The sequence below is a fragment of the Scyliorhinus canicula genome, chromosome 3, assembly GCF_902713615.1.
Source record: "Scyliorhinus canicula chromosome 3, sScyCan1.1, whole genome shotgun sequence".
Taxonomy (NCBI): domain Eukaryota; kingdom Metazoa; phylum Chordata; class Chondrichthyes; order Carcharhiniformes; family Scyliorhinidae; genus Scyliorhinus; species Scyliorhinus canicula.
This window is the reverse complement of record NC_052148.1, coordinates 160,428,454-160,443,861: the sequence shown is the minus strand read 5'-3', so window position 1 is coordinate 160,443,861 and position 15,408 is coordinate 160,428,454. Positions and strand designations below refer to the sequence as shown.

At 39.6% G+C, this 15,408-nt stretch overlaps 1 protein-coding gene across 2 annotated transcripts in view; it reads left to right on the top strand.

Moving 5' to 3' along the window:
- Window positions 1-15,038, top strand: part of cpeb2 (cytoplasmic polyadenylation element binding protein 2) — a 159,098-nt gene extending 144,060 nt beyond the window's left edge. The window contains exon 11 of one of the 2 annotated variants that reach the window (XM_038791615.1): window positions 11,135-15,038. In XM_038791615.1, the coding sequence (XP_038647543.1) occupies window positions 11,135-11,362 (228 nt within the window). In that variant the 3' untranslated portion in view covers window positions 11,363-15,038. The remainder of the gene's footprint in view (window positions 1-11,134) is intronic. The other variant, XM_038791617.1, reaches the window with a different exon arrangement.
- Window positions 15,039-15,408: the final 370 nt, after the last annotated feature.

Sequence of the window (15,408 nt, the reverse complement as noted above, 5' to 3'; positions counted from 1 at the left end):
GGGCTAATGGTAAGATTCTTGGTAGTGTGGATGAGCAGAGAGATCTCGGTGTCCATGTCCATAGATCCCTGAAAGTTTCCACCCAGGTTGAGAGGGTTGTTACAAAAGCATACGGTGTGTTAGCTTTTATTGGTAGAGGAATTGAGTTTCGGAGCCAAGATGTCATGTTGCAGTTGTACAAAACTCTGGTCGCCGCCTTATAGGAAGGATGTGGAAGCATTGAAACGGGTACAGAGGAGATTTACAAGGATGTTGCCTGGTATGGAGGGAAGATCTTACGAGGAAAGGCTGAAGGACTTGAGGCTGTTTTCATTAGAGAGAAGGTTAAGAGGTGACTTAATTGAGGCATGCAAGATGATCAGAGGATTAGATAGGGTGGACAGTGAGAGCCTTTTTCCTCGGATGGTGATGTCCAGCACGAGGGGACATAGCTTTAAATTGAGGAGAGATAGATATAGGACAGATGTCAGAGGTAGATTCTTTACTCCGAGTAGTAAGGGTGTGGAATACCCTACCTGTAACAGTAGTGGACTCGCCAACACTAAACGCATTCAAAAGGTCATTGGATAGGCATATGGGCGATAAGGGAATAGTGTAGATGGGCTTTAGAGGGGTTTCCCAGGTCGGCGCAACATCGAGGGTCGAAGGGCCTGTACTGCGCTGTAATGTTCTATGTTAAACTCAGGCATTATCCCCTTCCCCCTCCACCATGCGTGCACTAGTCTCTGACCCTGTATCTCAGTTTCCTCCATTAAGACATTCCTTAAAACATACCTCTTAGATTAAGCTTTTTGTCATCTGACCTAATATCTCCTTGTGTCACTTGGTGTCATATTTTATTTAATAATGCACCTGTGAAGCGCCTTAAATGTTTTATTACATTAAGAGCGCTATGCAGGAATAAGCTGTTATTGTTGTGCGGCTACATTTTACATATTTAGATGTGTTCACCAGATGAAAGAGACTACAGAAACAGTGCAGTGAAAACCAATAACACTGAATCCTGTTGTCAGCGGGGTTTATTTTACTTGTTCACAGAATATGGGTGTCACTTGAAAGGCCAGCATTTACTGCTCATCCCATTTGCCTTGGCAAATGTGGTGTTGAGTGTCTTCTTGAACCGCAGCAGTCCCATTTGGTGTGGGTGCACTCCAGTGCTGTTAGAAAAGGAGTTCCAGAGTTCTGGCTAAGCAACGTGTAAGGAACGGTGGTATGTTTCCAATTTAGGATGGTGGTGGTTATTGGAGGCAAATCATCTCAGTCTCAGGACATCACTACCGGAGTTTGTCAGGATAATGTCCGAGGCTCAGTCATTTTCAGTTGCTTTATCAATGATCTTTCCTCCATCATAAAAAGGTCAGAAATGGGGATGTTCGCTGATGATTGCTGGGTTATATGCCATTCGCAACTCCTCAGAAACTGAAGCAGTGCATGTCATATGCAGCAAGACCTGGACACCATTCAGGCTTTGATTGATAAGTAGCAAGTAACATTTGCACCACACAAGTGCCAGGCAAAGACCATCTCTAACAAGAAAGAAGGAAAAATCAGTAGCCATCTCCCCCTTGACATTCAACAGTATTGCCATCAATGAATTACGCACCATCAACATCATAGGAGTTCAATTGACCAGAAATTGAACTGAGTTAACCATACAAATACTTTGACGGTAAGAGCAGGTCAGGGACTAGGAATTCTGCAGTGAGTATCTCACTTCCTGATGCCCCAAAGCCTGTCCACCATTTTCAAAGCATAAGTCACAAATAAGATGGAATATTCTCCACTTACAACTTTGAACAGCAATGAAGAAGCTTGACACCATTCAGGACAAAGCAGCCTACTTGATAGGCACTCCATTCGCCACAATAAACATTCACTCCACAATAAACATTCACTCCACCACCTGCACACAGTAGCAGCAGTGTGTACCAAATACAAGAGGCACTGCAGCAACATACCAAGGCTCCTTTGACAACACCTTCCAAACCCACAATCTTGAACACTTAGAAGTATGCATGGGAACACAACCCCCTGCAATTTCCCCTCTAACTGAGCTTTACAACCCTCTTTTCCAGAATTCCTAGCTTTAGCTTATTAGGGAGATAACGATAGACACCCTGGCTCCACTCAGAGATTTAAAAAGGGGTATTGTTAATAGGTATATTTAACCTATTGTTAAATGTTTACGCTTCAACTCTAACCGTACAAGATAAACACAACTTAGCTAGTAATTATAATTAACTCCAAGCTTGTTTGAATTCCATTAGTTGCTTATTAGTTTCCCAATCAGATGCATCCCTCACCCCAATTCCTAGTTAAAATTTTTAATTCCTAAAATCAAGAGCTATATTCCATATGAATCACAAACTAAATGTTCACAACCCTGTTTCTGTACGTTTGTTTACTCGAAATCCCAAACTCCCATCTTTACCCTTACTGTAGGTGTGCCAGCACCTGATGGACTGCAGTTAATGGCTCTCCCCCATTTTCTCAAAGACAACTAGCGAACTAAAAATGTTGGCTTTTCCATCAGCGCGCACAATCCCCGAATAGAATAAAAAAGTTATGGCCAGACTTCTCCCATTCACCCACTGGCGGCATTATTGTTGGGATGGTGGGGGGGTTAATGTCTAAAAATTAGTTTCAAGCAGATGTGGAATTAGGAGTTCAGGCGCTGCTGTCTAAAAAGGCGGTGTGAAACCGATTTGCGTTCCTCTAATGAGATGCAGATGAAGGCCTGACTGGAGTCTTTTCCCTCCATACTCCCTGATGCCAGTAGGAAAAGAGTGTCTGGGCCAATCTGGAGTGCAAAAGTAAAGACGTATAGAATCCTTACAGTGCAGAAGGAGGCCACTCGGTCCATCAAGTTTGCACCGACCCTCCGAGAGAACACTTTACCCTGGCCCACCCCCCTACAGTCCCATGACCCCACCCAACCTTTGCACACTAAAGGGGCATTTTTCAATCAACCTAACCCTAACCCGCACATCTTTGGACTGTGGGAGGAAACCGGAGCTCCCTGAGGAAACCCACACAGACACTGGGTGAAAGTGCAAACTCCACACAATTACCCAAGGCTGGGATCGAACCCATGTCCCTGGCACTGTGGCCCACAGTGCCAACCACTGTGCTGCCATGTCATCCACTTAGCTGAAGAAGTCCTGGGGCTGCCTCCGGAGTGCGGTATGGAGGCTGCAAACGATCCTGGACTTAGTACGCCTTAGCAGTGGGTGGGGTGAGCACCCAATGGGTAGATCTTCCAGCTTCAGTGTCTTCCAGGAGACCACCCTTCCAGTGTCAGCGTGTTCCGGGGGGGTCGATCTGCTTTCTTTAATGGTTGTTCAGTTTTTCCATCTGCCTGTGCAGCAGGATACACTCCCATCCCTGCCTTGCCAGGGGACTTGGTCCTGGGCGGGGGAGTTCAGCTTTGAGCTAGCTAGGCCAAATAGTCTCATTTGTACTCAGCTTCGTGAATATAGTTTGAACAGGCCATTCCTTAAGGATTAAATTGATGTTGGTTTGTGTAATTTTTTTTTTTATAAATTTAGATTAGCCAATTATTTTTTCCAATTAAGGGGCAATTTAGCGTGTCCAATCCACCTACTCTGCACATCTTTGGGTTGTGGGGGCGAAACCCACGCAGACACGGGGAGAATGTACAAACTCCACACGGACAGTGACCCAGAGCCGGGATCGAACCTGGGACCTCAGCGCCGTGAGGCGGTTGTGCTCACCACTAGGCGGTTTGTGTAATTTTGAACTACTGGCCTAGTCTCCTGCTATAAACATACATTGGAAAATTGCGCACCAATTGCATGTAATTTTTTTCCCGGTCCAACTTAAACGGTTGGAAAATCAGGTGCATCCTGTAGCGGAATGTAATGTGTAATTGGAGCAGGTGAGTTTCTCCTACAGAAGAACAAAGTTAGAAAATAGTGCTACGGTGCAGTGAGTAAAGACAGATTGTCACATATAGAGGGCTTGAATCTCCAAGAATGAGGCTATGTCCCCACGCCAGAATAAAAATGCTGGCATTTCACTCCCCAGCAACCTGCAAAAAATAAAGAGCTATTCACTAACCTTGAATGGGTTGGCAGGGACACGTTCTACACGTAGCTTTGGCTGCGGATACAAGCCCCTGCACTTACGGTTCAGAGTCTGCGCATGCGCATGGCGGCGGCCTCCAGTGGACCAAGAAACAAGGTCCCACCCCCCCGATCAGCCCCGCGCCGCTTCATTCAACCCGCCCGACAAGGCTCCCCCCGGTGATGGGCCCCCCACCAGGGCAGCCGTGGACTGAGTCCCAGCCAACCATTTGTGGTTAGAACCACGCTGTCGGGAACTCGGCCAGCCAGGATCGGAGTATTGCTGTGAGGGCCTCTGGTAATAGCCCTCCAGTCGCGCGGCGTAATTCAAGGGCGAGCGAGTCTCTGGAGACCTGAGCTGCACCCGATTCGAGCGTGAAAGTTGATTCTCCGCCCCCAGGTCAAACACGATTCCGGCGCAGGGCTGCAAAGAATCCAGCCCAGAGTCTTTGTGACATTCGTTTATTGCCCACTATTTTTTCAATTAACAATACTGAATGGAAGACCTTTAGCTGTTTTATGAGTTTCCCATTGACTATGTTAAAATTTTTAAAATAAATATACAATGGCTTAAATTGCAAATATGAACCTTTGTTGTTAAAATATCTAGGCTATTGTAATTTTTTTGTCAGCTGTCTCAATATTTAATATTCATTGAAACGCTTTTGTTTTTCTAAGACTTTATTTGAAGTAAAGCAGCACCTGTTATATTGTTACACTCATGACAAATGTGATGTAAAGGAAATCTTTAATATCTATGTATTAAGATGGAATAGATTACTTTCAAAATTGATGTAATTATTACTTGATCCTTTTCTCTTGCATCCTCCTTTCCACCAAGAAACGGTGCCAATGGGATTTGTTCTGACTTCTCATTGCAACTCCAGTGCTTCAGAACGCATTGCGCTCTGTGATGGTGTTCCATGATCCTTTTGAAAAATGGAATAAAATTGGTTTTAGCAGGCATTGTATTATACTGATTCCCCATAAGCAGAATAAATTATAAATTATGTATGCTCTGTCAAAGATAGTGGTGAAAACAAGAGTATTCGTGTGACAGGGCTATTATATTTAATAGTAAATTGTCACTTAGCCCTGAGAATGTAGCAGTTTTCTTCTAATTCTAGAATATTGGTATCAGAGTGGAGTTATATTGACAGATGGATCAGGTAAAATGCCCATGTCTGAGGAGATTAGAAGAGAACATTAGTCATTTCAGCTCAGTGGTTAAGAACAGCTGCAGTAATTAGCTGTCGTCCCCATGATAAATGTCTCAATGGACCTGAGAGCTTTGACCTTCTGTGATATTTGATGAGACTCTCTTAGCAATTCACAACTAACTTTGTGTGTGTGTGTTTTAGATATGTAGCCATTTATCATTAGTACTCATTCAAAAATATATAATACTAATGTTCAAATTGATTTAAACGCATTTATTCATTCCACTATATTTAAAATTCAGAACTCTATCTTTAGTTCATTGCACAATGAAGTTGTTACATAGCAGCACAAAACTTAAAGCAATAGCTTCACCTATCTACTGGTCTGCCTTAAATATAGATACTCATTAATATGTTATAAATTCTGCAAGATTTGAATGACATTGGAAAAAGTCCTGTTTAAGTTGATTATGGGAGAGGGAAGAAATGACTAATGACTCTGGAACAAAGTGGCTCCAAGCGTACCTAGTGATGGAAGATTCAAATTGAATTAATCTTCTGGCATAGAGTCATTTCTGAGGCGTGCAATTCTAAAAATTTCTATTGACAAAGAGTCATCCAGACTCAACATTAGCTCCCTTCTCTCTCCACAGATGCTGTCAGACCTGCTGGGATTGTCCAGTATTTTCTGTTTTTATGTCTACTATCATTATGTTTGGCTGGGCTTAGTGAGGAAACTTTATTCGTTCATGAGATGTTGGTGCCACTGGCTGGGCCAGCATTTGTACCCATCCATAATTGCCCATGAATTTTTAGGCCATTTCAGAGGACATCAAGAGTCAACCACATTGCTGTGGATCTGGAGTCACCTCTAGGCCAGACCAGGCAAGGATGGCAGATTTTCTTTCCTAAAGGACATTAGTGAACAAGATGGGTTTTTGCAACAATCAATAATAGTTTCATGATCATCATTAAACTTTTAATTCCAGACTTTTTTTGAGCATTGCCTTGGGTCTCGTGATTACTAGGCCGGTGACAATACCACTTTGTCACTACCTCCCAGGATAGACCTGTCACTGAAGGTTGAATTCAAAGAACAAAGAAAAGTACAGCACAGGAGCAGGTCCTTCGGCCCTCCAAGCCCGTGTCGACCATGCTGCCCTTTTTTTTCTTAATATTAATAAGTACCTAACTCCTGCTGTAACCTGTCTTATAGAATCATAGAATTTACAGTGCAGAAGGAGGCCATTCAGCCCATCAAGTCTACACCGGCTCCTGGAAAGAGCACCCCACCCAAGCCCACACCTCCACCCATCCCCATAACCCAGTAACCCCACCCAACACTAAGGACAATTTTGGACACTAAGGGCAATTTACCATGGCCAATCCACCCAACCTGCACATCTTTGGACTGAGAGGGGAAACCGGAGCACCCGGAGGAAACCCACGTACACACGGGGAGAACGTGCAGACACCACACAGACAGTGACCCAAGCCGAGAATAGAACCTGGGACCCTGGAGCTGTGAAACAATTGTGCTAACCACTATGCTACCTTCCAATTAGCTCCAGATATACTTACAAAGTAATATACTAGCCACTAAGATGGTGTTAGCTAGAAAGGCAGTGTGAAACTGGCTTGTTTCATCTGCCACTAAGCTGCATAGTTTAACTAGTCAAATATCAAGCAGTGCCCTTGCACAAACTTGACTCTTTTATACCTTAGCTTTTGCAGATTTGCCAAATTATTTGAGCTTAAAGTTGTGCCCTATCCAAGAGAATGTGTTCATTATATATTTGGCGAGCAGTAACTGTATGATTTGTGCATTTTAATATGGAGATGGGTTTGTAGGTGTACCAGATATACAGCTAACCAAAGAACACTTCCGATGATTTATTGAGGTTGCCATTTTTTGTTGATTTTAAAATTAACACATTTTCCAAGAATTGGCTTTGTTTCCAGCCTGCATTTTGTTCCTTTTATTAATTTGTGAGCTAAGCTCCCCCATACACATCACATAACCTTAATTAACAGCAGCGCAGTGTATGCATAATTTATTAATATGCAATTTCAGCAGATGTGATTAAATGAAGCATATATTTATGGTGTCATTGTTCTTGTGAAGAGGCTGAGGCTATAAATTAACATTAAATTCTTCAGCTGTTCAAATTAACCTCTGCATACTTCATGCTGGCATATTAATGTTGCTTCACGATAGTTGTGTACTTAGCTGCTGTATTATCAAGCCTAAATGAGCATTTCCTCAGATCATCTTATTCAGCCAAATTCAATGTCTTTTTACAGGTGGGGAATTGTCTTAAGCTAAACAATGTTACATAAACTGCCATATTTCTCACAGTCTTGTTTAGGTGAAGGTTGTTGGCAGAGGATATGTAAATTTTAGAGTTAATTCCCAGAATAATGGGTTAACATATTTCAAATTTGTTTAAACATTGGGAACATTGAAACCATTGTTTTTCACCCCTATTCCTAGCTCAGTTCATTAGCTACTTACTCCATCCCTTTCGCTGACAACAGTCTGGGATTAGGCTTTTCTGTTCTCAGCCTGCAACCTTGATGTCGCATTCAATCCCAAGATGAACTTCCAACCTTGATCAGGCCATCGCTAAGTCTGCCTATTTCCACCTCTCTAGTGTCACCTGACTTTGCCCCAGTCTCGGCTTGTTTGCTTCTGAAATCTTCATTTATGTCTTCATTACCTCTAGACTTGACTCTTTCAACACAATCCTGGTCTCCCGCATTCTATTGTTAGCTTGAAGTGATCCCAAACTCTGCTGTCCTTGTCGTCCCATTTTCCGATCACCCCTTCGCTTACTGACCAACATTCGCTCCCAGTCAAGCAACATCTTGATTTTAAAATTCTCATCCTTGTTTATAATCTCTTTATGGCCTCACCTCTTTCTATCTCCAATCTACTCCAGGCCCACAATTATTTTAAGGTATCTGCACGCTTCTAATTCTTGCCTCGTTTGCACCTCTGATTTTAATTGCTCCACAATTGGGGACTAGGTCTTCAGTTGCCTCGCCCCAAGCTCCGGAATACACTCCCGATACCTCTTTGCCTCACTTTCCTCTGTTTCTTATTTTCTAACATTTTCCTAGATTAAAAGTGCTTTTAAAGGATGAGTTGTTGTTCCATCTGTATCAAAGACAAAGTTGACAGGATGCGAGCAACAAAGAAAATCTGGATAATATGTATTTGCCTTAGTAGATGGGGCAGTATAACAAAATCTGGGGTGTGAATAGAAATTGAGTTGATGACTAATTTGTACATGCACAGAGCTGGCTTATGTCCATATAACACAGCATAGGGCACTCTGTGAATCTGACACCATGTATAATTCTGTTCTTTTGATATACAGACAGTGTGCATTTATTGTTAGCCTGGCCTGAGGTAGAAATCATCCATTTAATTAGTTTGGTCAATAAGATGCATTTTCTCAGCCAGTTTTCCAGCATATAGTTGCCTAAGTTCAACTTGGGCCAGCCTAAAATCTTGTCCCTATTTAAAATTATCATACTGTCCATTAGTGATGTCACCAAAGAAGCCTGGCAGGTTCAGAATCATGATTTTATTTGATGTGAGAGTCTCAATAGCAGAAGTAAACTTGGTGTTTGCAGAACAGGTTTTTACGATGGAGAATGGGGGCATATTTAGAATTCCTTCTCTGCTTTCCCCATCTCCTTCCATTAAATTTAATGTAGAGATAGACTGCATTGTATTTCTTTTTTAAGTGGAATCTGAAAGTTAGTTTTCATTCTTCTAATTTTGAATTACGGATGTAATCGGAGTTGGGAAAATTCAATCAGGATCTCTGTTAGTCTGATATGCTGCTATTGGGAATACCTCACTGATCCTGTAAGAGCTTTACACAACTCTGAGCATTTGTTTAACAATAGCTTGGGTGAGTACGTGGTGGTAGAAAAATGTTTTGAAACAATAATTCAGGACATAATTAATAAGTTACCCGAACAAATGTAGGCTAATTAAGAAAATCGTACTTAACTAACTTTGCTGAAGTTTTTGTTTTGAATATCTAACGGTGTTTATGAGGGCAATAGTATTGATGATGTGTACATGGACTTCCAAAGGGCATTTTATACAGTGCCACAGAACAGACTTGTGCGCAAATTTATAGTTCATGGAATAAAGGGAAAATAGCTACGTGGATACAAAATGGGCTGAATGACAAGAAACAGGATAATGGTCAATGGTTGTTTGTTCGGCTAGAAAGGTGTATAGTGGAGTTCCCCAGGGGTCAATGTTGGAACATTTGCTCTTATTGATGTATATTAAAGGCCTTGACCTTGGTGTACAGGATAAAGTTTGAAAATGTATGAATAATATGAAACTTGGAAGCATTGTAAACTATGAGGCAGATAGTGCAGAATTTCAAAAGGGCACAGGCAAGTTGGTGGAATAAGTGGACAGGTGGCAGGTGAAGTTCAAGGCCGAGAAATATCAAGCAATTCATTTTGGAAGGAAGAGCATGGAGGGATGAGATAAAATAAAGAGTACATCTCTAAAGCAGATACAGGAGCAGTGGGACCTGGGTGTATATTTACATGAGTAATTTAAAGTCACTGAACTGGTTAATGTATACTGCATCCTCGGTTTTATTAACAAGAGCACAGTACAAGATCAAGGAAGTCATGTTGACCTTGTAATAAGATACTAGTTCAGCCTCAGCTGGAGTATTGTATCCAGTTCTGGGCTACACATTTCAGAAAGAATGTGAAGGCATTGAAGAGCGTGCAGAAAAGCTTCATGGGAATGGTTCCAGAGCCGAGGTGCTTCAGTTTTGAAGATGGATTAAAGAAGTTGTGACTGTTTTTCCCTTGGAGAAAAGAAGGCTGAGAGAAGATTTAATAGAGGTGTTCAAAATTATGAGGGGTCAGGACAGAGTAGATAGAGTAAAACCTTTCCTACTTGTGAATGAATTGAGAATGAGAGGGCACAGTTTGAAAGTAATTGGAAAAAGAAGCAAAAGCGACATGAGGGAAAACTTTTTCACGCAAAAAATGATTGGGGTCTGGAATAATCTGATAGTGCGGTGGAGGAAGAATCAGTCGAGCCATTCAAAAGAAATTAGCCTGTTACCTGAAAAGAGAGAATGTCCAGGGTTAAGGGGCGAAGGCAGAGGGAATGGCACTAACTGAATTTCTCATTCAGCGAGCCAGTGCAGACGTGATGGGAAGAATGGTCTCTTTTTTGCACTGTAACAATCCTGTGATATAAAATTAGGTTGTAGTGTCTCAATCCAGCTGCCAGCAGTTATGGAAACTACTACAATCTGTGATTAAATTGACATTTCCTCTGGCATTAAGATTGGCTCGTGAGGCTGTGCACCTTATCTGGCAGTGTTTCATCCTGACATTGGATGACTAAATCCCAGGTAACTCTCCTTAATTCACTCAAAAACTATACAATTGTTCTTGGAAAAGATAAAGAAATTTCTCTGTCATCTAGGTTTTGCTAGTTGGTTCATATTTCAATAACTAGTTAAAATCTATTTTTTTAAATAACGGAAACTATCAACTCCGCACTACGTCTGTGCTTCTGACTGGAGGCTTTTTGGCATAATCAGCAATTTCCTGTAACACAGTCAATAAGACATGTAAGCAATCATGTGAGTCAGGGATTCAGAATAAATTTAATCACTTTGACAAATACCTTGAAAACAGATCATGGAGACCAGTGACAGAATATACAAAAACAGTTGCAGCATGATTAATGCAGTTTTAACAAGTTGAAAACTTTGCTAAAGCTATTTTTTGTGCCCAATCAGATTTGTAGATCATCAGATTTCTTGCAATGGCAGTATGGGAAGATATATATTAACCGTAAATTGCATTTTATTCCAACAGGTGGAAGTTAAGCCATACGTGCTAGATGATCAAATGTGTGATGAATGCCAGGGGGCTCGATGTGGTGGAAAGTTTGCTCCATTTTTCTGTGCCAATGTCACTTGTCTGCAGTATTACTGTGAATTTTGTTGGGCAAACATCCACTCTCGTGCCGGGCGGGAGTTCCACAAGCCACTGGTGAAGGAGGGGGCTGACCGCCCTCGACAGGTTCACTTCCGCTGGAGCTGAACGTAACATTCAGGCGCCTGAAGGATCATGACGGATGAAAAGAGGAGAGTGCATGAGGCTTAAAAGGCTGAAGAAACCATGAATAGTTAGGGGAAATAAGTGCATTCTTCTGCCTCCTACCCCAGCTCTCGATGCATACATCATATGTAGCAGCTAATACACTACAGGCCTCTGTTTGTCACCAAAACCCTGCATCTCAGGCTTTACTAACTTTTTTGAGGTACTTTCATGTTTTTGGAAAAAAAATCGATTTTTTGTAGTTTTTTCAAGTTATTTTTTTATATAAAAATCTTAAAATTAGAAGTGAGAATGTTGCCACTTAGGGGCGCACAGTTTGCTGCTATCTTCAATGGGTGGAGCATGCACTTATTTCAGGAAGCTCAGTTTCATCTCCAAGACCTGTCCCTAGTAATTTTACCAAAGGTAGCAAATAGTAGGAGGCAAGTTTAGCTATAGGTGAGTGATTTCTGCCACACAAAATTTTATTTTTTAATGTTGCTATTTGCAATGTATACACAAACTTTAAAAAAAAATAGGGTTACGTTTTTGCTCTCCATTTTGACTTGCAAGAAATAATACCTCAAGAGACTGATCTGGTTTAACGATTTTAGCATTTTTATTATTCTTGAGCTGCATTAGAAGCTTTGCTGCTATATAGGTATCATATTTAATGCCAGAACACACAGTAACAAAATGGGATCAGAAACATAATTATAGCAGCTGCATTGTGAAAGAATTAGATGCAGGCGGCAATGGCCTCGACTGCCACAGTTTAGAATGTGAATTTAAACAATTGCATGTTTACTTGTACACCTTATGCATGCACTAAAAGTATATTCATACATGTTCCTTCACAGCAATGGATGTGATGTCAGTTTTGGCAAACATTCAGAAAAATTAGTTAGCATGAATGAAAGGTACAATAATAGTTTAAAAGAAAAACAGGAAAAAAACCTAACTTGCATGTATTAATGTGATTCCTGTAACGAGAATGTCCTACTGCTACACTTTGTGTACATTATGCAAAATAGCTTTTAGAGTAGAAGTGCAGCCACTATCGTGACCTGGTGGGTTGTGGAGTTTGATTTCTGCAGACTGGATGTAATCTCGTATTCCCTGTGCAATCTTGTTAATATGTGCGTTTTGTTTAGTGTTGTGAGTTGTTGTCCTAAATAGAAATTTAAAAGTAGCTAGGATTTTAAAACAAATTAGTAAATGGAAAAGAAAAAAACTTTTGATTTCATTGCCCCTTTCATAAAACTCTTTGGTATAATGGCTCAGACTTCCTCTACGAACCAAAGATGGCCAGCACACTGCTAAACAATCACCAAACTCCAAGCCCCCTCCAAAAAGTTATAAAATGGTACTGATTTCATCATATAAGATACATGATTTACTAAACTAGCCATTTTAAAGTCAAAATGGAGATGACTATGGTGTTAAATTAACCTGGTTTGACATTAAAGCATTGAATTTCTCTGCAGTTTAATCACACTAGAATGAAAAATGTATTAGTAAGCTGCTGAAAGTTATGCGGGTGTCAATTATTTATTCAATAAAGGTGATCATGCCATTACAAGCATTTACTGTATAGAACAACCATATATAATCCTTAGGGACAATCTTTTTATGTGAGCAAGATGTTGGTCTTGAACATTGGTGGTCTCCTGGTGTGCTTTTTGTGTATGTAGTTCATGTCTAACTCTGCTGTTTATAGTGATTGTGATGCAACTTTTAAAATGTTTGAAGTCAATGCTGTTTTGAAGAATAGCTTTTTTACTAATTTATTTATTGGCTAATGCCCCCATTTGTTACTTACCATGGTTCTCCAGGCTATTTGGAGCATTCGTTCTCTGCCAAATTTGTTCCATTTTCAGACACCCATATTGGCATTTGTTATGCACTACTTTTGTATCTTGGTGAGAGTTTTTTCCAACAGTCAGATGTTTTAGGGCACACTTTTTGACTGATGGCATCTCCTTTGCAATACCTCAATTTTCTGAATTTAGAAGAGAAATTGATAGTTTTGCTATGTTTATTATTGAAAGATCTGCATATATAATTTAACTTGGCAAATAAATGATTTACCAAATTGATAATTTTATTTTTCCATACATCTGCTTCCTAAATTTGGAAGGGTCTAAACATTTGTAAACTAATGTGGTAACCTTAGGAGGGCTCTTCGACATAAAACTGTGCAGAAAGTAAGTGCAGTAATTTGAAATATCCCCAGCTCCAAATAAAATTAAAGGCATAATCACCAAGGTATTTTGTTAAATTAATTTGATTTATATAAATCTTAAATGAACCCTTTTTAGGGGTGGGGTGGTGGTAGAATGATTTTTGTTTCATCTGCTGTCATTTCTTTCCCGAGACAACTTTATTACTGTAGCACCTGAATTATTCAACATTGCCATGGAGTAAATGGCAAACACTGTAATGCATCTTTTTTAAAGAAATCATATTTATTTTCACTATTTTTGTAGAAATGTAATTATTTTGTTTTGATTGTATTATTTTTATATTCTAATAAGCTTGTTCACATACTCCCCGAATGTATGTATTTCTGCCCAGGTGCAGGGCTCTGCAGAGAAATTAATTTTTTTAAAACCATGCTGTGTTTTTGCAAAGAAAACATAAGCAAATATATTTTATGGGAAACACTTGACATTTTAACCCCTGTTGCATCTGGCCATATGAGGCCTTTCCTCAAAGATGCTGAAAGACTTGAATATAACACATTTTGGAAGGCTGACTAACCTCGACTCTGTGTTGTGATGTGCAATACTGTTTCTAATGTTTGTAAGAAAAGAAAAAGAATAACAGTGTAAACCTTTTAATGCAGATTTATTTTTTTCATTGCATATTTGCAGACTAGTTATCCACAATGTCATTTTTTTACTGTCAGAAATTTTACCCCTTTGTCATGCTAATATTTTTAAATCCAGAGATCTTTGTACTGATGTAAATGATTGTAGTTATTTTGGATAGTGTTTTGCTAAAAAAAAAGAAAAAAAGGAGATACTTTTCATGCATATTTGCCTATTTTGTTTTTATTTTATTTTACTTTAAAAAAAAATGACTACTTTTTCAATAGTAGCATGATACTTTGAATAATTTTCTTATTCAGCCAGTGTCATTAATATTATTTTGTATTTTTATGTGGAAAATATAATTTTATGATGCTAATTCCTAAAATTTATTTTATGTTGATTTATTTTTGGAGCTAAAATCTTTGTAATATTGTTAAAGTCTCTAGATTCTAATTAAATGCTTGTGTATAGATTCAGAGCAGTGGTTTACAGGAGTGTTTCGGTTGTAATTAGCAACTAATGGTTCTTTGATATGCAAATTAGACAGCCATCAATTTCTGCCAATTCTGTTCTTTTTTGTACTTTATAGGGAGAGTTGATTAGTAATTTTGTTTTGATTTTTAAATAAAGGAGAACCCATGCTTTTATGGACACAAGATCACCTCAAGCTTGATTTAGTTTCATTTTCAACTTTTATATTTCTTTCTTTTGCATATTTCTGTTGATGTCTAATCCTCCAGTCTGTCTGTTGTACTGGTGATAATTCTGTACTGGAATGGTTTGCTGCCAATTATTTATATTCAGTAATTTTTAAATATTTGTAATATTAACTGTTGACTGAATTAAAAAAAAACATTAAACTATTTGCATGTTTGCTCTATGCTGCAAATGTACCTGTCAGCTGTCCTATTTGGAATTAGAAATTTAACTAATCTTTCCAGTGTCTGAAGGAGTGTCGTTGACCTCAGTCCTTCTGAAACATGTTTCTGTTATTCTAAACTTCACATTCTTCTTTTTAACCAATATCATTGCAATTCCTTCCCTGCTGTCAATGATGAGATACCAAACTTGTTTTACCTTGCACATGAACATTATACTCCATGCAGAATAGTAATATAGCAAAAGTAAGCAAGATTAAGCAGGCCAACAGTAACATCACTCAAAGGAGCTAAATAGGGAATAATTTAGTGAGAAGGACTCTCTTGGTAGGTATATTTGGAACCAAGACATTGT